The sequence below is a fragment of the Chiloscyllium punctatum genome, chromosome 46 (assembly GCF_047496795.1).
Source record: "Chiloscyllium punctatum isolate Juve2018m chromosome 46, sChiPun1.3, whole genome shotgun sequence".
Lineage (NCBI taxonomy): Eukaryota > Metazoa > Chordata > Chondrichthyes > Orectolobiformes > Hemiscylliidae > Chiloscyllium > Chiloscyllium punctatum.
The window spans coordinates 60,708,183-60,731,784 of NC_092784.1; the positions used below are offsets into that span (position 1 = coordinate 60,708,183).

At 60.5% G+C, this 23,602-nt stretch overlaps 1 protein-coding gene across 2 annotated transcripts in view; it reads left to right on the forward strand.

Moving 5' to 3' along the window:
* Positions 1 to 23,602, forward strand: part of LOC140468189 (adenylate kinase isoenzyme 5-like) — a 600,803-nt gene that overhangs the window by 24,415 nt on the left and 552,786 nt on the right. For both annotated transcript variants that reach the window (XM_072564424.1, XM_072564423.1), the window contains exons 7-8: positions 18,229 to 18,319; positions 20,133 to 20,176. In XM_072564424.1, coding sequence (XP_072420525.1) covers positions 18,229 to 18,319; positions 20,133 to 20,176 — 135 coding nt within the window. The remainder of the gene's footprint in view (positions 1 to 18,228; positions 18,320 to 20,132; positions 20,177 to 23,602) is intronic.

Sequence of the window (23,602 nt, forward strand, 5' to 3'; positions counted from 1 at the left end):
CCCGCACCCCCAATCACTCCCCACTCCCATCAATCTCCTCCCACTCCCCTCAATCACCCTCCAATTCACTCAATCATATCCCCACTCCCCTCAATCACCCTCCACTCCCCCAATCACTCCCGATTCCCCTCAATCACGTCCCACTCCCCCAATTACTTCCCACTCCCTTCAATCACCCCCCACTCCCCTCAATCACCCCCATTCCCCTCAATCACTCCCCACTCCCCCAATCACCCCCACTCTCCCAATCACCTCCCACTTCCCTCAATCACCCCCCCACACCCCTCAATCACCTCCAACTCCCCCAGTCACCTCAAACTCCCCTCAATCACCCCCCACTCCCCAATATTCTCCCACTCCCCTCAAACACCCCCACTCCCCTCAATCACCCCCCTACTCCCCTCAATCACCCCCACTCCCCTCAATCACCCCCCACACCCCTTAACCACCCCCACTCCCCCAATCACTCCCCACTCCCCTCAATCACCTCCCACTCCCCCAATCACCCCCCACTCCCCTCAATCAACCCCCATACCCCTCAACCACCCCCCACTCCCCCAATCACCCCCCATTCCCCTCAATCACCTCCCACTCCCCTCAATCATACGCCCACTTCCCTCAATCACACCCCACTCCCCTCAATCACCTCCCACTCCCCTCAATCACCCCCAATTCCCCTGAATCACTCCCCACTCCCCCAATCTCCTCCCACTCCCCCAATCACCTCCCACTCCCCTCAATCACTCCACACTCCCCCAATCACCTCCCACTCCCCATCACTCCCCACTCCCCCAATCACCCCCCACTCCCCGCAATCACCTCCCACTCCCCCTCAATCACCCACAACTCCCCTCAATCACCCCCATTCCCCTCAATCACCCCCACTACCCCAATCACCCCATTCCCCTGAATCACTCCCCACTCCCTCAATCTCCTCCCACTCCCCCAATCACCTCCTACTCCCCTCAATCACCTCCCACTCCCCTCAATCACCTCCCACTCCCCTCAATCACCTCCCACTCCCCTCAATCACCCCCATCCCCTCAATCACTCCCCACTCCCCCAATCTCCTCCCACTCCCCCAATCACCCCCCACTCCCCGCAATCACCTCCCACTCCCCTCAATCACCCACAACTCCCCCAATCATACCCCACTCCCCCAATCACCCCCACTCCCCTCAATCACCCCCACTCCCCAATCACCCCCACTCCCCTCAATCACCCCCACTCCCCTCAATCACCCCCCACTCCCCGCAATCACCTCCCACTCTCCTCAGTCATACCCCACTCCCCCGATCACCCCCCACTCCCCTCAATCACCCCCCACTCCCCCAATCATGCCCCACTCTCCCAATCACCCCCACTCCCCTCAATCACCCCCATTCCCCTCAATCACTCCCCACTCCCCCAATCACCCCCATTCCCTCAATCACCCCCATTCCCCTCAATCACCCCCACTCCCCCAATCACCCCCACTCCCCTCAATCATACGCCCACTTCCCTCAATCACACCCCACTCCCCTCAATCACCCCCATTCCCCTCAATCACTCCCCACTCCCCTCAATCACCTCCCACTCCCCTCAATCACCCCCATTCCCCTCAATCACACCCCACTCCCCTCAATCACCCCCATTCCCCTCAATCACACCCCACTCCCCTCAATCACCCTCCACTCCCCCAATCACTCCCGATTCCCCTCAATCACATCCCCACTCCCCCAATCACTTCCCACTTCCCACTCACCCGATCACCCATCACTCCCCTCAATCACCTCCCACTCTCATCAGTCACCTCCCACTCCCCTCAATTACCTCCCAATCCCCTCAATCACCCCCCACTCTCCATCACTCCCCACACCGCCGATCACCCACCACTCCCCTCAATCACCTCCCACTCCCCTCAATCACCTCCACTCCCCTCAAACGCCCCTCACTCGCCTCAATCATCCCCCACTCCCCTCAATCACTCCCCATTCCCCCAATTACCTCCCACTCCCCTCAATCACCCCCCACTCCCTCCAATCACTCCTCACTTCCCCGATCAACCCCCACTCCCCCAATCACCTCCCATTCCCCTCAATCACCCCCCACTCCCTCCAATCACTCCTCACTTCCCCGATCAACCCCCACTCCCCCAATCACCTCCCATTCCCCTCAATCACCTCCCACTCCCCCAATCACCGCTGACTCCCCCAATCACCACCCACTCTCCCCAATCACCTCTCACTCCCCTCAATCACCCCTCACTCCCCACAATCCCCCAACTCCTCTCAATCACCTCCCACGACCCCAATCAACTCCTACTCCCCTCAATCACCCCCAACTCCCCCCAATCACCCCCCGCTCTCCTCAATCACCTCCCACTCCCCTCAATCAACCCCAATTCCCCTCAATCACTCCCCACTCCCCCAATAACCTCCCACTCCCCTCAATCACCCCCATACCCCTCAATCACCTCCAACTCCCCCAGTCACCTCCAACTCCCCTCAATCACACCCCCACACCCCTCAAACACCCCCACTCCCCACAATCACCCCCACTCCCCCAATCACTCCCCACTCCCCCAATCACTCCCCACTCCCATCAATCTCCTTCCACTCCCCTCAATCACCCTCCAATTCACTCAATCACATCCCCACTCCCCTCAATCACCCTCCACTCCCCCAATCACTCCCGATTCCCCTCAATCACATCCCCACTCCCCCAATCACTTCCCACTCCCTTCAATCACCCCCCACTCCCCTCAATCACCCCCATTCCCCTCAATCACTCCCCATTCCCCCAATCACCCCCACTCTCCCAATCACCTCCCACTCCCCTCAATCACCCCCCACACCCCTCAATCACCTCCAACTCCCCCAGTCACCTCCAACTCCCCTCAATCACCCCCCACTCCCCAATCACCTCCCACTCCCCTCAAACACCCCCACTCCCCTCAATCACCCCCAGTCCCCTCAATCACCCCCCACACCCCTTAACCAACCCCACTCCCCAATCACTCCCCACTCCCCTCAATCACCTCCCACTCCCCCAATCACCTCCCACTCCCCTCAATCACACGCCGACTTCCCTCAATCACACCCCACTCCCTCAATCACCCCCACTCCCCTGAATCACCCCCACTCCCCTCAATCACCCCCCATACCCCTCAACCACCCCCCACTCCCCCAATCACTCCCCACTCCCCTCAATCACCTCCCACTCCCCCAATCACGCCCCATTCCCCTCAATCACCCCCATTCCCCTCAATCTCTCCCCACTCCCCAATCACCCCCAATCCCCCAATCACACCCCACTCCCCTCAATCACACGCCCACTTCCCTCAATCACACCCCACTCCCCTCAATCACCTCCCACTCCCCTCAATCACCCCCATTCCCCTCAATCACTCCCCACTCCCCCAATCTCCTCCCACTCCCCCAATCACCTCCTACTCCCCTCAATCACCTCCCACTCCCCTCAATCACCTCCCACTCCCCTCAATCACCCCCATTCCCCTCAATCACTCCCCACTCCCCCAATCTCCTCCCACTCCCCCAATCACCTCCTACTCCCCTCAATCACCTCCTACTCCCCTCAATCACCTCCCACTCCCCTCAATCACCTCCCACTCCCCTCAATCACCTCCCACTCCCCTCAATCAACCCCAATTCCCCTCAATCACTCCCCACTCCCCCAATAACCTCCCACTCCCCTCAATCACCCCCATACCCCTCAATCACCTCCAACTCCCCTCAATCACACCCCCACTCCCCTCAAACACCCCTACTCCCCTCAATCACCCCCACTCTCCTCAATCACCCCCCCGCTCCCCAATCACTCCCCACTCCCATCAATCTCCTCCCACTCCCCTCAATCACCCTCCAATTCACTCAATCACATCCCCACTCCCCTCAATCACCCTTCACTCCCCTAATCACTCCCGATTCCCCTCAATCACCCCCACTCCCCTCAATCACCCCCCGCTCCCCCAATCACTCCCCACTCCCATCAATCTCCTCCCACTCCCCTCAATCACCCTCCAATTCACTCAATCACTTCCCACTCCCCTCAATCACCCCCCTACTCCCCTCAATCACCCCCACTCCCCTCAATCACCCCCCACACCCCTTAACCAACCCCACTCCCCCAATCACTCCCCACTCCCCTCAATCACCTCCCACTCCCCCAATCACCTCCCACTCCCCTCAATCACACGCCGACTTCCCTCAATCACACCCCACTCCCCTCAATCACCCCCACTCCCCTGAATCACCCCCCACTCCCCTCAATCACCCCCCATACTCCTCAACAACCCCCCACTCCCCCAATCACTCCCCACTCCCCTCAATCACCTCCCACTCCCCCAATCACGCCCCATTCCCCACAATCACCCCCATTCCCCTCAATCACTCCCCACTCCCCAATCACCCCCACTTCCCCAATCAACCCCCACTCCCCTCAATCACCCCCACTCCCCCAATCACTCCCCACTCCCCCAATCACTCCCCACTCCTATCAATCTCCTCCCACTCCCCTCAATCAACCTCCAATTCACTCAATCACATCCCCACTCCCCTCAATCACCCTCCACTCCCCCAATCACTCCCGATTCCCCTCAATCACATCCCACTCCCCCAATCACTTCCCACTGCCTTCAATCACCCCCCACTCCCCTCAATCACCCCCATTCCCCTCAATCACTCCCCCACTCCCCCAATCACCCCCACTCTCCCAATCACCTCCCACTCCCCTCAATCACCCCCCACACCCCTCAATCACCTCCAACTCCCCCAATCACCTCCCACTCCCCTCAAACACCCCCACTCCCCGCAATCACCCCCCACACCCCTCAATCACCCCCACTCCCCTCAATCACCCCCACTCCCCTTAACCAACCCCACTCCCCCAATCACCCCCACTCCCCTGAATCACCCCCCACTCCCCTCAATCACCCCCCCGTACCCCTCAACCACCCCCCACTCCCCCAATCACTCCCCACTCCCCTCAATCACCTCCCACTCCCCCAATCACGCCCCATTCCCCTCAATCACCCCCATTCCCCTCAATCACTCCCCACTCCCCAATCACCCCCACTCCCCCAATCAACCCCCACTCCCCTCAATCACACGCCCACTTCCCTCAATCACACCCCACTCCCCTCAATCACCTCCCACTCCCCCTCAATCACCCCCATTCCTCTCAATCACTCCCCACTCCCCCAATCTCCTCCCACTCCCCCAATCACCTCCTACTCCCCTCAATCACCTCCCACTCCCCTCAATCACCTCCCACTCCCCTCAATCACCTCCCACTCCCCTCAATCACCCCCATTCCCTTCAATCACTCCCCACCTCCCTCAATCTCCTCCCACTCCCCCAATCACCTCCCACTCCCCTCAATCACCTCCCACTCCCCTCAATCACCTCCCACTCCCCTCAATCACCTCCCACTCCCCTCAATCAACCCCAATTCCCCTCAATCACTCCCCACTCCCCCAATAACCTCCCACTCCCCTCAATCACCCCCATTCCTCTCAATCACTCCCCACTCCCCCAATCTCCTCCCACTCCCCCAATCACCTCCTACTCCCCTCAATCACCTCCCACTCCCCTCAATCACCTCCCACTCCCCTCAATCACCTCCCACTCCCCTCAATCACCCCCATTCCCTTCAATCACTCCCCACTCCCTCAATCTCCTCCCACTCCCCCAATCACCTCCCACTCCCCTCAATCACCTCCCACTCCCCTCAATCACCTCCCACTCCCCTCAATCACCTCCCACTCCCCTCAATCAACCCCAATTCCCCTCAATCACTCCCCACTCCCCCAATAACCTCCCACTCCCCTCAATCACCCCCATACCCCTCAATCACCTCCAACTCCCCCAGTCACCTCCAACTCCCCTCAAACACCCCCACTCCCCTCAATCACCCCCACTCCCCTCAATCACCCCCCGCACCCCCAATCACTCCCCACTCCCATCAATCTCCTCCCACTCCCCTCAATCACCCTCCAATTCACTCAATCATATCCCCACTCCCCTCAATCACCCTCCCACTCCCCCAATCACTCCCGATTCCCCTCAATCACGTCCCACTCCCCCAATTACTTCCCACTCCCTTCAATCACCCCCCACTCCCCTCAATCACCCCCATTCCCCTCAATCACTCCCCACTCCCCCAATCACCCCCACTCTCCCAATCACCTCCCACTTCCCTCAATCACCCCCCCACACCCCTCAATCACCTCCAACTCCCCAGTCACCTCAAACTCCCCTCAATCACCCCCCACTCCCCAATATTCTCCCACTCCCCTCAAACACCCCCACTCCCCTCAATCACCCCCCTACTCCCCTCAATCACCCCCACTCCCCTCAATCACCCCCCACACCCCTTAACCACCCCCACTCCCCCAATCACTCCCCACTCCCCTCAATCACCTCCCACTCCCCCAATCACCCCCCACTCCCCTCAATCAACCCCCATACCCCTCAACCACCCCCCACTCCCTCAATCACCCCCCATTCCCCTCAATCACCTCCCACTCCCCTCAATCATACGCCCACTTCCCTCAATCACACCCCACTCCCCTCAATCACCTCCCACTCCCCTCAATCACCCCCAATTCCCCTGAATCACTCCCCACTCCCCCAATCTCCTCCCACTCCCCCAATCACCTCCCACTCCCCTCAATCACTCCACACTCCCCCAATCACCTCCCACTCCCCATCACTCCCCACTCCCCCAATCACCCCCCACTCCCCGCAATCACCTCCCACTCCCCTCAATCACCCACAACTCCCCTCAATCACCCCCATTCCCCTCAATCACCCCCACTACCCCAATCACCCCATTCCCCTGAATCACTCCCCACTCCCTCAATCTCCTCCCACTCCCCCAATCACCTCCTACTCCCCTCAATCACCTCCCACTCCCCTCAATCACCTCCCACTCCCCTCAATCACCTCCCACTCCCCTCAATCACCCCCATCCCCTCAATCACTCCCCACTCCCCCAATCTCCTCCCACTCCCCCAATCACCCCCCACTCCCCGCAATCACCTCCCACTCCCCTCAATCACCCACAACTCCCCCAATCATACCCCACTCCCCCAATCACCCCCACTCCCCTCAATCACCCCCACTCCCCCAATCACCCCCACTCCCCTCAATCACCCCCACTCCCCTCAATCACCCCCCACTCCCCGCAATCACCTCCCACTCTCCTCAGTCATACCCCACTCCCCCGATCACCCCCCACTCCCCTCAATCACCCCCCACTCCCCCAATCATGCCCCACTCTCCCAATCACCCCCACTCCCCTCAATCACCCCCATTCCCCTCAATCACTCCCCACTCCCCCAATCACCCCCCATTCCCTCAATCACCCCCATTCCCCTCAATCACCCCCACTCCCCCAATCACCCCCACTCCCCTCAATCATACGCCCACTTCCCTCAATCACACCCCACTCCCCTCAATCACCCCCATTCCCCTCAATCACTCCCCACTCCCCTCAATCACCTCCCACTCCCCTCAATCACCCCCATTCCCCTCAATCACACCCCACTCCCCTCAATCACCCCCATTCCCCTCAATCACACCCCACTCCCCTCAATCACCTCCCACTCCCCTCAATCACCCCCATTCCCCTCAATCACTCCCCACTCCCCCAATCTCCTCCCATTCCCCCAATCACCTCCTACTCCCCTCAATCACCTCCCACTCCCCTCAATCACCTCCCACTTCCCTCAATCACCTCCCACTCCCCTCAATCACCCCCACTCCCCTCAATCACTCCACACTCCCCCAATCACCTCCCACTCCCCATCACTCCCCACTCCCCCAATCACCCCCCACTCCCCGCAATCGCCTCCCACTCCCCTCAATCACCCCCCACTCCCCCAATCATACCCCACTCCCCCAATCACCCCCACTCCCCTCAATCACCCCCACTCTCCTCAATCACTCCCACTCCCCCAATCACCTCCTACTCCCCTCAATCACTCCACACTCCCCCAATCACCTCCCACTCCCCATCACTCCCCACTCCCCCAATCACCCCCCACTCCACGCAATCACCTCCCACTCCCCCTCAATCACCTCCCACTCCCCTCAATCTCTCTTCACTCCCCTCAATCACTGCCCACTCACCTCAATCACCCCCCAATCCCCCGAATCACCCCCCACTCCCCCTCAATCACCCCCACTTCCCCTCAATCACCTCCCACTCCTCTCGATCACCCCCCACTCCCCAAATCACCTCCCAATTGCCTCAATCACCTCCCACTTCCCACTCACCCCGATCACCCATCACTCCCCTCAATCACCTCCCACTCCCATCAGTCACCTCCCACTCCCCTCAATTACCTCCCAATCCCCTCAATCACCCCCCACTCTCCATCACTCCCCACACCGCCGATCACCCACCACTCCCCTCAATCACCTCCCACTCCCCTCAATCACCTCCACTCCCCTCAAACACCCCTCACTCGCCTCAATCATCCCCCACTCCCCTCAATCACTCCCCATTCCCCCAATCACCTCCCACTCCCCTCAATCACCCCCCACTCCCTCCAATCACTCCTCACTTCCCCGATCAACCCCCACTCCCCCAATCACCTCCCACTCCCCTCAATCACCCCCCACTCCCTCCAATCACTCCTCACTTCCCCGATCAACCCCCACTCCACCAATCACCTCCCACTCCCCCAATCACCTCCCATTCCCCTCAATCACCCCCCCCACTCCCCTCATCACCTCCCACTCCCCCAATCACCCCTGACTCCCCCAATCACCACCCACTCTCCCCCAATCACCTCTCACTCCCCTCAATCACCCCTCACTCCCCACAATCCCCCAACTCCCCTCAATCACCTCCCACTACCCCAATCAACTCCTACTCCCCTCAATCATCCCCAACTCCCCCCAATCACCCCCCGCTCTCCTCAATCACCCCCCCGCTCTCCTCAATCACCTCCCACTCCCCTCAATCAACCCCAATTCCCCTCAATCACTACCCACTCCCCCAATAACCTCCCACTCCCCTCAATCACCCCCATACCCCTCAATCACCTCCAACTCCCCCAGTCACCTCCAACTCCCCTCAATCACACCCCCCACTCCCCTCAAACACCCCCACTCCCCACAATCAACCCCAATTCCCCTCAATCACTACCCACTCCCCCAATAACCTCCCACTCCCCTCAATCACCCCCATACCCCTCAATCACCTCCAACTCCCCCAGTCACCTCCAACTCCCCTCAATCACACCCCCACTCCCCTCAAACACCCCCACTCCCCACAATCACCCCCCACTCCCCACAATCACCCCCACTCCCCCAATCACTCCCCACTCCCATCAATCTCCTCCCACTCCCTTCAATCACCCTCCAATTCACTCAATCACATCCCCACTCCCCTCAATCACCCTCCACTTCCCCAATCACTCCCGATTCCCCTCAATCACATCCCACTCCTCCAATCACTTCCCACTCCCTTCAATCACCCCCCACTCCCCTCAATCACCCCCATTCCCCTCAATCACTCCCCACTCCCCTCAATCACCTCCAACTCCCCCAGTCACCTCCAACTCCCCTCAATCACCCCCCACTCCCCAATCACCTCCCACTCCCCTCAAACACCCCCCACACCCCTGAATCACCTCCAACTCCCCCAGTCACCTCCAACTCCCCTCAATCACCCCCCACTCCCCAATCACCTCCCACTCCCCTCAAACACCCCCACTCCCCTCAATCACCCCCCTACTCCCCTCAATCACCCCCGCTCCCCTCAATCACCCCCGACACCCCTTAACCAACCCCACTCCCCCAATCACTCCCCACTCCCCTCAATCACATCCCACTCCCCCAATCACCTCCCACTCCCCTCAATCACATGCCCACTTCCCTCAATCACACCCCACTCCCCTCAATCACCCCCACTCCCCTGAATCAACCCCCACTCCCCTCAATCACCCCCCATACCCCTCAACCACCCCCCCCCCCCCCCCCCCACTCCCCAATCACTCCCCACTCCCATCAATCACCGCCCACTCCCCCAATCACCCCCCATTCCCCTCAATCACCCCCATTCCCCTCAATCACTCCCCACTCCCCAATCACCCCCACTCCCCAATCACCCCCACTCCCCTCAATCACGCGCCCACTTCCCTCAATCACACCCCACTCCCCTCAATCACCCCCCTCTCCCCTCAATCACCCCCCATACCACTCAACCACCCCCCACTCCCCCAATCACTCCCCACTCCCCCAATCACTCCCCACTCCCCTCAATCACCTCCCACTCCCCCAATCACCCCCCATTCCCCTCAATCACCCCCACTCCCCCAATCACCCCCACTCCCCTCAATCATACGCCCACTTCCCTCAATCACACCCCACTCCCCTCAATCACCTCCCACTCCCCTCAATCACCCCCATTCCCCTGAATCACTCCCCACTCCCCCAATCTCCTCCCACTCCCCCAATCACCTCCTACTCCCCTCAATCACCTCCCACTCCCCTCAATCACCTCCCACTCCCCTCATTCACTCCACACTCCCCCAATCACCTCCCACTCCCCATCACTCCCCACTCCCCCAATCACCCCCCACTCCCCGCAATCACCTCCCACTCCCCTCAATCACCCCCCCACTCCCCCAATCACCCCCACTCCCCTCAATCACCCCCCACTCTCCTCAATCACTCCCACTCCCCCCAATCACCTCCCACTCCCCTCAATCACTCCACACTCCCCCAATCACCTCCCACTCCCCATCACTCCCCACTCCCCCAATCACCCCCCACTCCCCGCAATCACCTCCCACTCCCCCTCAATCACCTCCCACTCCCCTCAATCTCTCTCCACTCCCCTCAATCACTGCCCACTCGCCTCAATCACCCCCCAAACCCCCCAATCACCCCCCACTCCCCCTCAATCACCCCCACTTTCCCTCAATCACCTCCCACTCCTCTCGATCACCCCCCCACTCCCCAAATGACCTCCCAATTGCCTCAATCACCTCCCACTCCCCCAATCACCCCCAATCCCCCAATCACCTCCCACTTCCCACTCACCCGATCACCCATCACTCCCCTCAATCACCTCCCACTCTCATCAGTCACCTCCCACTCCCCTCAATTACCTCCCAATCCCCTCAATCACCCCCCACTCTCCATCACTCCCCACACCGCCGATCACCCACCACTCCCCTCAATCACCTCCCACTCCCCTCAATCACCTCCACTCCCCTCAAACGCCCCTCACTCGCCTCAATCATCCCCCACTCCCCTCAATCACTCCCCATCTCCCCCCCAATTCCCTCCCACTCCCCTCAATTCACCCCCCACTCCCCTCAATCACCCCCACCCTCCACTCCTCACTTCCCCGATCAACCCCCACTCCCCCAATCACCTCCCATTCCCCTCAATCACCCCCCACTCCCTCCAATCACTCCTCACTTCCCCGATCAACCCCCACTCCCCCAATCACCTCCCATTCCCCTCAATCACCTCCCACTCCCCCAATCACCGCTGACTCCCCCAATCACCACCCACTCTCCCCAATCACCTCTCACTCCCCTCAATCACCCCTCACTCCCCACAATCCCCCAACTCCTCTCAATCACCTCCCACGACCCCAATCAACTCCTACTCCCCTCAATCACCCCCAACTCCCCCCAATCACCCCCCGCTCTCCTCAATCACCTCCCACTCCCCTCAATCAACCCCAATTCCCCTCAATCACTCCCCACTCCCCCAATAACCTCCCACTCCCCTCAATCACCCCCATACCCCTCAATCACCTCCAACTCCCCCAGTCACCTCCAACTCCCCTCAATCACACCCCCACACCCCTCAAACACCCCCACTCCCCACAATCACCCCCACTCCCCCAATCACTCCCCACTCCCCCAATCACTCCCCACTCCCATCAATCTCCTTCCACTCCCCTCAATCACCCTCCAATTCACTCAATCACATCCCCACTCCCCTCAATCACCCTCCACTCCCCCAATCACTCCCCGATTCCCCTCAATCACATCCCCACTCCCCCAATCACTTCCCACTCCCTTCAATCACCCCCCACTCCCCTCAATCACCCCCATTCCCCTCAATCACTCCCCATTCCCCCAATCACCCCCACTCTCCCAATCACCTCCCACTCCCCTCAATCACCCCCCACACCCCTCAATCACCTCCAACTCCCCCAGTCACCTCCAACTCCCCTCAATCACCCCCCACTCCCCAATCACCTCCCACTCCCCTCAAACACCCCCACTCCCCTCAATCACCCCCAGTCCCCTCAATCACCCCCCACACCCCTTAACCAACCCCACTCCCCAATCACTCCCCACTCCCCTCAATCACCTCCCACTCCCCCAATCACCTCCCACTCCCCTCAATCACACGCCGACTTCCCTCAATCACACCCCACTCCCCTCAATCACCCCCACTCCCCTGAATCACCCCCCACTCCCCTCAATCACACCCCATACCCCTCAACCACCCCCCACTCCCCCAATCACTCCCCACTCCCCTCAATCACCTCCCACTCCCCCAATCACGCCCCATTCCCCTCAATCACCCCCATTCCCCTCAATCTCTCCCCACTCCCCAATCACCCCCAATCCCCCAATCACACCCCACTCCCCTCAATCACACGCCCACTTCCCTCAATCACACCCCACTCCCCTCAATCACCTCCCACTCCCCTCAATCACCCCCATTCCCCTCAATCACTCCCCACTCCCCCAATCTCCTCCCACTCCCCCAATCACCTCCTACTCCCCTCAATCACCTCCCACTCCCCTCAATCACCTCCCACTCCCCTCAATCACCCCCATTCCCCTCAATCACTCCCCACTCCCCCAATCTCCTCCCACTCCCCCAATCACCTCCTACTCCCCTCAATCACCTCCTACTCCCCTCAATCACCTCCCACTCCCCTCAATCACCTCCCACTCCCCTCAATCACCTCCCACTCCCTCAATCAACCCCAATTCCCCTCAATCACTCCCCACTCCCCCAATAACCTCCCACTCCCCTCAATCACCCCCATACCCCTCAATCACCTCCAACTCCCCTCAATCACACCCCCACTCCCCTCAAACACCCCTACTCCCCTCAATCACCCCCACTCTCCTCAATCACCCCCCCGCTCCCCCAATCACTCCCCACTCCCATCAATCTCCTCCCACTCCCCTCAATCACCCTCCAATTCACTCAATCACATCCCCACTCCCCTCAATCACCCTTCACTCCCCTAATCACTCCCGATTCCCCTCAATCACCCCCACTCCCCTCAATCACCCCCCGCTCCCCCAATCACTCCCCACTCCCATCAATCTCCTCCCACTCCCCTCAATCACCCTCCAATTCACTCAATCACTTCCCACTCCCCTCAATCACCCCCCTACTCCCCTCAATCACCCCCACTCCCCTCAATCACCCCCCACACCCCTTAACCAACCCCACTCCCCCAATCACTCCCCACTCCCCTCAATCACCTCCCACTCCCCCAATCACCTCCCACTCCCCTCAATCACACGCCGACTTCCCTCAATCACCCCCAATCACCTCCCACTCCCCTCAATCACACGCCGACTTCCCTCAATCACACCCCACTCCCCTCAATCACCCCCACTCCCCTGAATCACCCCCCACTCCCCTCAATCACCCCCCATACTCCTCAACAACCCCCCACTCCCCCAATCACTCCCCACTCCCCTCAATCACCTCCCACTCCCCCAATCACGCCCCATTCCCCACAATCACCCCCATTCCCCTCAATCACTCCCCACTCCCCAATCACCCCCACTCCCCCAATCACCCCCCACTCCCCTCAATCACACACCCACTTCCCTCAATCACACCCCACTCCCCTCAATCACCTCCCACTCCCCTCAATCACCCCCATTCCCCTCAATCACTCCCCACTCCCCCAATCTCCTCCCACTCCTCCAATCACCTCCTACTCCCCACAATCACCTCCTACTCCCCTCAATCACCTCCCACTCCCCTCAATCACCTCCCACTCCCCTCAATCACACCCCACTCCCCTCAATCACCCCCACTCCCCTGAATCACCCCCCACTCCCCTCAATCACCCCCCATACTCCTCAACCACCCCCCACTCCCCCAATCACTCCCCACTCCCCTCAATCACCTCCCACTCCCCCAATCATGCCCCATTCCCCTCAATCACCCCCATTCCCCTCAATCACTCCCCACTCCCCAATCACCCCCACTCCCCCAATCACCCCCCACTCCCCTCAATCACACACCCACTTCCCTCAATCACACCCCACTCCCCTCAATCACCTCCCACTCCCCTCAATCACCCCCATTCCCCTCAATCACTCCCCACTCCCCCAATCTCCTCCCACTCCCCCAATCACCTCCTACTCCCCTCAATCACCTCCTACTCCCCTCAATCACCTCCCACTCCCCTCAATCACCTCCCACTCCCCTCAATCACCTCCCACTCCCCTCAATCAACCCCAATTCCCCTGAATCACTCCCCACTCCCCCAATAACCTCCCACTCCCCTCAATCACCCCCATACCCCTCAATCACCTCCAACTCCCCCAGTCACCTCCAACTCCCCTCAATCACACCCCCACACCCCTCAAACACCCCTACTCCCCTCAATCACCCCCACTCCCCTCAATCACCCCCCGCACCCCCCAATCACTCCCCACTCCCATCAATCTCCTCCCACTCCCCTCAATCACCCTCCAATTCACTCAATCACATCCCCACTCCCCTCAATCACCCTTCACTCCCCCAATCACTCCCGATTCCCCTCAATCACATTCCACTCCCCCAATTACTTCCCACTCCCTTCAATCACCCCCCATTCCCCTCAGTCACTCCCCACTCCCCCAATCACCCCCACTCTCCCAATCACCTCCCACTTCCCTCAATCACCCCCCACACCCCTCAATCACCTCCAACTCCCCCAGTCACCCCCAATCCCCTCAATCACCCCCCACTCCCCAATCACCTCCCACTTCCCTCAAACACCCCCACTCCCCTCAATCACCCCCCTACTCCCCTCAATCACCCCCACTCCCCTCAATCACCCCCCACACCCCTTAACCACACCCCACTCCCCAAATCACTCCCCACTCTCCTCAATCACCTCCCACTCCCCCAATCACCCCCCACTCCCCTCAATCACCCCCCATACCCCTCAACCACCCCCCACTCCCCCAATCACTCCCCACTCCCCTCAATCACCTCCCACTTCCCCAATCACCCCCCATTCCCCTCAATCACCCCCATTCCCCCAATCACCCCCCACTCTCCTCAATCACCTCCCACTCCCATCAATCACCTCCCACTCCCCTCAATCACCCCCACTCCCCCAATCACTCCCCACTCCCCTCAATCACCTCCCACTCCCCCAATCACCCCCCACTCCCCTCAATCACCCCCATACCCCTCAACCACCCCCCACTCCCCCAATCACCCCCCACTCTCCTCAATCACCTCCCACTTCCCCAATCACCCCCCATTCCCCTCAATCACACCCCGCTCCCCACTCACCCCCACTCCCCCAATCACACCCCCCTCCCCACTCACCCCCACTCCCCCAATCACCCCCCGCTCCCCTCAATCACCCTCCCACTCCCCTCAATCACACGCCCATTCCCCTCAATCACCCCCACTCCCCTCAATCACCCCCACACCCCTCAATCACCCCATTCCCCTCAATCACTCCACACTCCCCCAATCACTCCCACTCCCCTCAATCACTCACCACTCCCCCAATCTCCTCCCACTCCCCCAATCACCTCCTACTCCCCTCAATCACCCCCACTCCCCTCAATCACTACCCACTCCCCGCAATCATCTCCCACTCCCCTCAATCACCTCCCACTCCCTTCAATCACTCCCCACTCCCCTAAATCACCTCCCACTCCCCTCAATCACTCCCCACTCCCCTCAATCACCCCCACTCCCCTCAATCACCCCCACTCCCCTCAATCACCCCCACTCCCCTCAATCACCCCCCACTCCCCTCAATCACCCCCCACTCCCCTCAATCACCCCACACTCTCCTCAATCACCCCCCACTTGCCTCAATCACCCCATTCCCCTCAATCACTCCACACTCCCCCACTCCCCTAAATCACCTTCCACTCCCCTCAATCACCCCCCACTCCCCTCAATCACATCCCACTCCCCTCAATCACCCTCCCACTCCCCTCAATCACTCTCCACTCCCCTCAATCACCCCCCACTCCCCTCAATCACCCCCCACTCCCCTCAATCACCCCACACTCCCCTCAATCACCCCCCACTCCCCTCAATCACCCTCCCACTCCCCTCAATCACTCTCCACTCCCCTCAATCACCTCCCATTCCCCTCAATCACCCCCCACTCCCCTCAATCACCCCCCACTCCCCTCAATCACCCCACACTCCCCTCAATCACCCCACACTCCCCTCAATCACCCCCACTCCCCTCAATCACCCCACACTCCCCTCAATCACCCCCACTCCCCTCAATCACCCCCCATTCCCCTCAATCACTCCACACTCCCCCAATCACTCCCACTCCCCTCAATCACCTCCCACTCGCCTCAATCACTCCCCACTCCCGTCAATCACCCCCCCACTCCCCTCAATCACCCCCATTTCCCTCAATCACCCCCCCACTCCTCTCTATCACTCCCCACTCCCCCAATTACCCCCCACTTGCCCCCAATCACCCTCCCACTCCCCTCAATCACCCCCACACCCCTTAATCCCCTCCCACTCCCCTCAATCACCCCCACACCCCTCAATCACACCCCTCTCTCCTCAATCACCTCCCACTCCCCTCAATCCCCTCCCACTCCCCTCAATCACCCCAACACCCCTCAATCACACCCCTCTCTCCTCAATCACCTCCCACTCCCCTCAATCACACCCCATTCCCCCAATCAACTCCCACTCCCCTCAATCTCCTCCCACTCCCCTCAATCACCCCCACACCCGTCAATCCCCTCCCACTCCCCTCCATCACACCCCAACTCCCCTCAATCACCCCCCACTCCCCCAATCACTCCCCACTCCCCTTAATCACCTCCCACTCCCCTCAATCACCTCCCACTCCCCTCAATCACTCCCCACTCCCCCCAATCACCCCCGACTCCCCTCAATCACCCCCCCACTCCCCCAATCATCTCCCACTCCCCCCAATCACCTCCCACTCCCCTCAATCACCTCCCACTCCCCTCAATCACTCCCCACTCCCCCCAATCACCCCCGACTCCCCTCAATCACCCCCCACTCCCCCAATCACCCCCCACTCCTCCTCAATCACCTCCCACTCCCCTCAAACATCCCCCTCCCCATAATCACCCCCCACTCCCCCTCAATCACTCTCCACTCCCCTCAATCACCTCCCACTCCCCTCAATCACCCCCTTTCCGATACTTTCCTCCTCTCCAGATAGCTACTCTCCTTTGGAAATGCCGAAAACTGTACCTCACTCGGCTTATCGGATCTGTGCTCAGTTCAAAACCAGTGAGTGGTCTCACTCCATTGTCCAGGATCGGGATCCCTTCCCAGTGGGTCCTGGGATTCCTCCAGTCTCTGTCTCTCTCTCTCTGTCTCTGTCTCTCTCTCTCTCCCTCCCTCTCTCTCACTCTTGCTCTCTGTCTGTCTGACTTTCTCTCTCCCTGTCTCTCTCTGTCTCTCTCTCTCTCTCTCCCCCTCTGTCTCTCCCCCCCCCTCTGTCTCTCTCCCGCCCCGTCTCTCTCTCTCCCGCCCCGTCTCTCTCTCTCTCTCTCTCTCTCTCTCTCTCTCTCTCTCTCTCTCTCTCTCTGTCTCCCTCTGTCTCTCTCTCTCTCACTCTGTCTCTCCCCCACTCTGTCTCTCTCTCTCTCTCTCTCACTCTGTCTCTCCCCCACTCTGTCTCTCTCTCTCTCTCTCTCACTCTGTCTCTCCCCCACTCTGTCTCTCCCCCACTCTGTCTCTCTCTCTCTGTCTCTCTCTCTCTCTCTCCCCCTCTCTGTCTTTCTCTCCCCCCCACTCTCTCTCTCTCTCTCTCTCTCTCCCCCCACCTCTCTCCCCCCACCTCTCTCTCCCCCCACCTCCCCCCACCTCTCCCTCCCCCCACCTCCCCCCACCTCCCCCCACCTCTCCCCACCTCTCTCCCCCCACCTCTCTCCCCCCACCTCTCTCCCCCCCCCCCTCTCTGGGTGAAGTTACTGACAGGGTATTTGGGTGTATGTTTGATCTTCTATAGTTTGATGCGGACAGACCTGAGGACGAGGTGTTTGATGAAATCCGAGCGACTGTTGATGGAAAACTCTCGCTCAGCGACGAGCCGGTGCCGGGTAAGTGGGAACCCTGGGGGAGGGGGTGGTGGTGGTGGCTGTTGGGTGGGGGGTAGGGGTGAGGCTGTTGTCCCTGAGATTCCTCCTGGGAGCTACCTTTCACTGTGTGTCTGTCTGGGGTGACATCAGTGTCAAAAGACCCCCACTGTGTGGAAACTGGCCATTCGGCCCATCGGGTCCACACTGGCCCTCTTAAGAGCATCCCCCCCCAGACACATCCCCTGGTTAACCCACCGAACCTGCACATCCCTGAACACTATGGGCAATTTAGCATGGCCAATTCACCCTAACCTACACACCTTTGGACTGTAGGAGGAAACCCACACAGACACGGGGGAGAACATGCAAACCCCAAACAGACAGACAGCCGAGGTGGGAATTGAACCCGTGTCCCTGGAGCTGTGAGGCAGCAGTGCTAACCACTGTCCCACCTTGCCGCCCCCATGTTCTGGATTGTAGTGGATCACAATCTAATTAAATAGTTTATTGAAATAAATGAAATAGTCTTTGCCAGATGCTGCAGGGAGGGGCAGGTGGGTGTGGATGAAAGGGCTAGCACAAACACTGATGGGGCTGAATGTCCTGCTGCAGTGGGTTAGTTGTGATGTTTGACTGGGATGTCGGTGCTGAGGGGGAGGGGAGGGGGATGGGGGATGGGGGATGGGGGATGGGGGATGGGGGATGGGGGACGGGGGACAGTGGACGATCAGGTCAGGGTTTCACTGGAAGCAGGGAATGACCTTCAAACCCCCACCCCAACCCCCCCCTCCCTCAACCCTCTCCCTCAACCCCCACCCTCAAACCCCTCCCTGAACCCTCCCCCTCAACCACCTCCCTCAACCTCCTCCCTCAACCCCCTCCCTCAACCCCCTCCCTTAGCCCCTCCCTCAACCCTCCCCCTCAACCCCTCCCTTAGCCCCTCCCTCAGCCCCCTCCCTCAGCCCCCTCCCTCAGCCCCCTCCCTCAGCCCCCTCCCTCAGCCCCCTCCCTCAACCCTCTCCCTCAGCCCCTCCCTCAACCTCCTCACTCAACCTCCTCCTTCAGCCCCTCCCTCAACCCCCTCCCTCAACCTCCTCCCTCAGCCCCCTCCCTCAGCCCCCTCCCTCAGCCCCCTCCCTCAACCCCCTCCCTCAACCCCCACCCTCAACCCCCACCCTCAACCCCCACCCTCAACTCCCTCCCTCAACCCCCTCCCTTAGCTCCTCCCTCAACCCTCCCCCTCAACCTCCTCCCTTAGCACCTCCCTCAGCCCCCTCCCTCAACCCCCTCCCTCAGCCCCCTCCCTCAGCCCTCTCCCTCAGCCCCTCCCTCAGCCCTCTCCCTCACCCCTTCCTCAACCTCCTCCCTCAGCCCTCTCCCTCAACCCTCTCCCTCAACCCCCTCCCTCAACCCCCTCCCTCAACCCCCTCCCTCAACCCCCTCCCTCAACCCCCTCCCTCACCCTGCCCCAGCCTGTGATCTGTTGGGGTGGGGGATGTTTTGGAATCACTCCCGTGGGATTTGTTGTCAGGGATTTCTCAGCCTGCAGGGTTTTGTAGTTTGGATCTTTCTGTGCGGTTGGTTACTGTCCCAGTGAACCTGTGTTAAATCTGAAGTAAGGGTTAATGGTACTGAGCCTAAAGGGACATTACCCCAATTAAAGTGACTAACCGATAGAGTTCATGAAAGCTCAGTGTGACCTCACTGTCAAGGGGTTAATATCCGATTCCACCTCAAACCGGGAATGTTAGGAATCTCTGGGAGGTTGTGTGTGATGTTGGGATTGTGAAGGGGATCTGTCCCTGACTCCGTCTCTCTCTCTCTCCCCCCTCAGGCACCAGTCGCTCGGGGGATATCGGCCCCGAAACAGAGGGACAGGTAAATTCAGCACCAACTCCTTACCCCACTTCACTCACACTCCCTCCCCCTGCACCCCTCCCTCTCACCCTCCCTCTCACCCTCACACCCTCCCTCACTCCCTCCCCCTGCACCCCTCCCTCTCACCCTCCCTCTCACCCTCCCTCTCACCCTCCCCTCTCACCCTCCCTCTCACCCTCCCTCTCACCCTCACACCCTCTCTCTCACCCTCCCTCTCACCCTCACACCCTCCCTCTCACCCTCACTCCCTCCTTCCCTCTCACCTCCCTCTCACCCTCACTCCCTCCCTCTCACCCTCACTCCCTCCTTCCCTCTCACCTCCCTCTCACCCTCACACCCTCCCTCTCACCCTCACTCCCTCCCTCTCACTCTCACACCCTCCCTCCCTCTCACCCTCCCTCCCTCCCTCCCTCTCACCCTCCCTCTCACCCTCACTCCCTCCCTCCCTCTCACCCTCACTCCCTCCCTCCCTCTCACCCTCCCTCCCTCCCTCTCACCCCTCCTTTCACCCTCACTCCATCCCTCACACCCTCCCTCCCTCTCACTCTCACACCCTCCCTCCCTCTCACCCTCCCTCCCTCCCTCTCTCTCACCCTCCCTCTCACCCTCACTCCCTCCCTCCCTCTCACCCTCACTCCCTCCCTCCCTCTCACCCTCTCACCCCTCCTTTCACCCTCACTCCCTCCCTCTCACCCTCACACCCTCCATCCCTCCCTCTCACCCTCACTCCCTCCCTCCCTCTCACCCTCACACCCTCCCTCCCTCTCACCCTCACCCTCCATCTCACCCTCCCTCCCTCCCTCTCACCCTCACTCCCTCCCTCCCTTTCACCCTCCCTCTCACCCTCTCACCCTCTCACCCTCTCACCCTCTCACCCTCACTCCCTCTCACCCTCACTCCCTCACTCCCTCTCACCCTCACGCCCTCCCTCTCACCCTCACTCGCTCCCTCCCTCTCACCCACCCTCCCTCTCACTCTCACACCCTCCCTCCCTCTCACCCTCCCTCTCACCCTCACTCCGTCCCTCCCTCTCACCCTCACTCCCTCCCTCCCTCTCACCCTCACACCCTCCCTCCCTCTCACCCTCACCCTACCTCTCACCCTCCCTCCCTCCCTCTCACCCTCACTCCCTCCATCCCTCTCACCCTCCCTCCCTCTCACCCTCTCACCCTCACTCCCTCACTCCCTCTCACCCTCACTCCCTCACTCCCTCTCACCCTCACGCCTTCCCTCTCACCCTCATTCGCTCCCTCCCTCTCACCCTCCCTCCCTCTCACTCTCACTCCCTCCCTACCTCTCACCCTCACTCGCTCCCTCCCCTCACCCTCACTCCCTCACTCTCACCCTCTCACCCTCACTCCCTCCCTCCTCCTGCACCCCTCACACCCTCCCTCCCACTCTCAATCCCTCCCTTTCTCCCTCCCATCCTCTCATCCTCACTCCCTCCCTCCCTCCCTCTCACCCTCACTCCCTCCTTCCCCCTGCACTCCTCCCTCCCTCCCTCTCACACACACTCCCCCCTCATCCTCACTCCCTCCCTCCCGCCCTCCCCTGAACCCCTCCCTCTCATCCTCACTCCCCCCTCCCCCTCACTCCCCCTCCCTCCCCTGCATCCCTTCCCTGCACCCCTCTCTCCCTCTCACCCTCACTCCCCTCCCTCCCTTTCACCCTCACTCCCTCCTTCCCTCCCCAGCACCCCTCCCTCCCTCTCACCCTCACCCCCCGTCCCTCCCTCTCACCTTTACTCCCCTCCCTCCCTCCTTCTCACCCTCACTCCCTCCGTCCCTCTCACCCTCACTCCATCCCTCCCCCTCCCCCTCTCACCCTCCCTCCGTCCCTCTCACTCTCACTCCTCCCCCTCACCCTTACTCCCCTCCCTCCCTCTCACCCTCACTCCCCTCCCTCCCTCTCACCCTCACTCCCTCCTTCCCTCCCTCCCCTCCCTCCCTCCCCAGCACCCCTCCCTCCCTCTCACCCTCACTCCCCCTCCCTCCCTCTCACCCTCACTCCCCTCCCTCCCTCCCTCTCACCCTCACTCCGTCCCTCCCCCTCCCCCTCACATCCTCCCTCCGTCCCTCTCACCCTCACTCCCTCCTTCCCTCCCTCCCCTCCCTCCCTCCCCAGCACCCCTCCCTCCCTCTCACCCTCACTCCCCCTCCCTCCCTCTCACCCTCACTCCCCTCCCTCCCTCCCTCTCACCCTCACTCCGTCCCTCCCCCTCCCCCTCACACCCTCCCTCCGTCCCTCTCACCCTCACTCCCCTCCTTCCCTCCCTCTCACCCTCCCTCCCTCCTACCTACAGGAGCCACACTGAGGTTACACACAGCTGGTCAGGCTGGTAGCTAGTGCAGCAGAATGAGACCATTCGGCCCATTGAACTGCCAACCCTGCCAGGCCTCACAGTGGAGTTGGAGAGCGTGAGTGAGACACCAGGCAGTGGCTGGGTCTCGGGTGGGGAGCACCCCCAGCACAGAGCCCAGTAATGGCTCAATCTTTCACACGAACATGTTCCCCCACTCCCCACACGATCAAAGAACATAAAAGAAACGAACATGACTCCTTCCCACTCAGCGAATGGTGAGGGTGTGAAATGTACTGCCAGGTCAAGGTGGGGGTGATATTCTCCTGTCCCAAGGCAATCCGACAGTGCTCTGGGAAGACAGAATTGTGCTGGGCTATGGGGAGACATTGGGGGATTAGCTGATGGGGAGGGCTGCCCCAGACCCAGAGGGCTGAATGGCCTCCTCCCGCACTGATTCTGTCATCATGGGAGTCAGCACCTCTCCCCAAGGCACAGGCTCCTGGACAAATTGGGAGAGGGAGAGACGGAGAGAGGAAGGTGGTGAGGGAGAGAGGGAGAGGGAGACGGAGATGGAGAGGGAGACGGAGAGGGAGAGGGAGAGAGGGAAAGGGAGAGAGGGAAAAGGAGACAGAGATGGAGAGGGAGACGGAGAGGGGAAGGGAGAGAGGGAGAGGGAGATGGAGATGGAGAGGGAGACGGAGAGGGAGAGGGAGAGAGGGAAAGGGAGAGAGGGAGGGAGAAAGGGAGAGGGAGAGAGGGAGAGGGAGAGAGGGAGGGAGAAAGGGAGAGGGAGGGAGAGGGAGACGCAGAGGGAGAGGGAGAGAGGGAGAGGGAGAGAGAGAGAGGGAGAAAGGGAGAGGGAGAGAGAAGGAGAGGGAGAGAGAGAGAGAGGGAGGGAGAAAGGGACAGGGAGAGAGAAGAAGAGGGAGAGAGAGAGGGAGAGAGAGAGAGGGAGAGAGGGAGAGGGAGATGGAGAGGGAGAGAGAGGGGATCTGGAATTAAAGTCACCCCCAGACTGTCCCTGACAAAGTGTTCAGTGAGGTGTCTCCTCAGGACGATGTTCCTTTAAATAACATGGAGCCTGGACCACAGCCTCCAGCTCCGAGCATTAACATCAGGAGGAG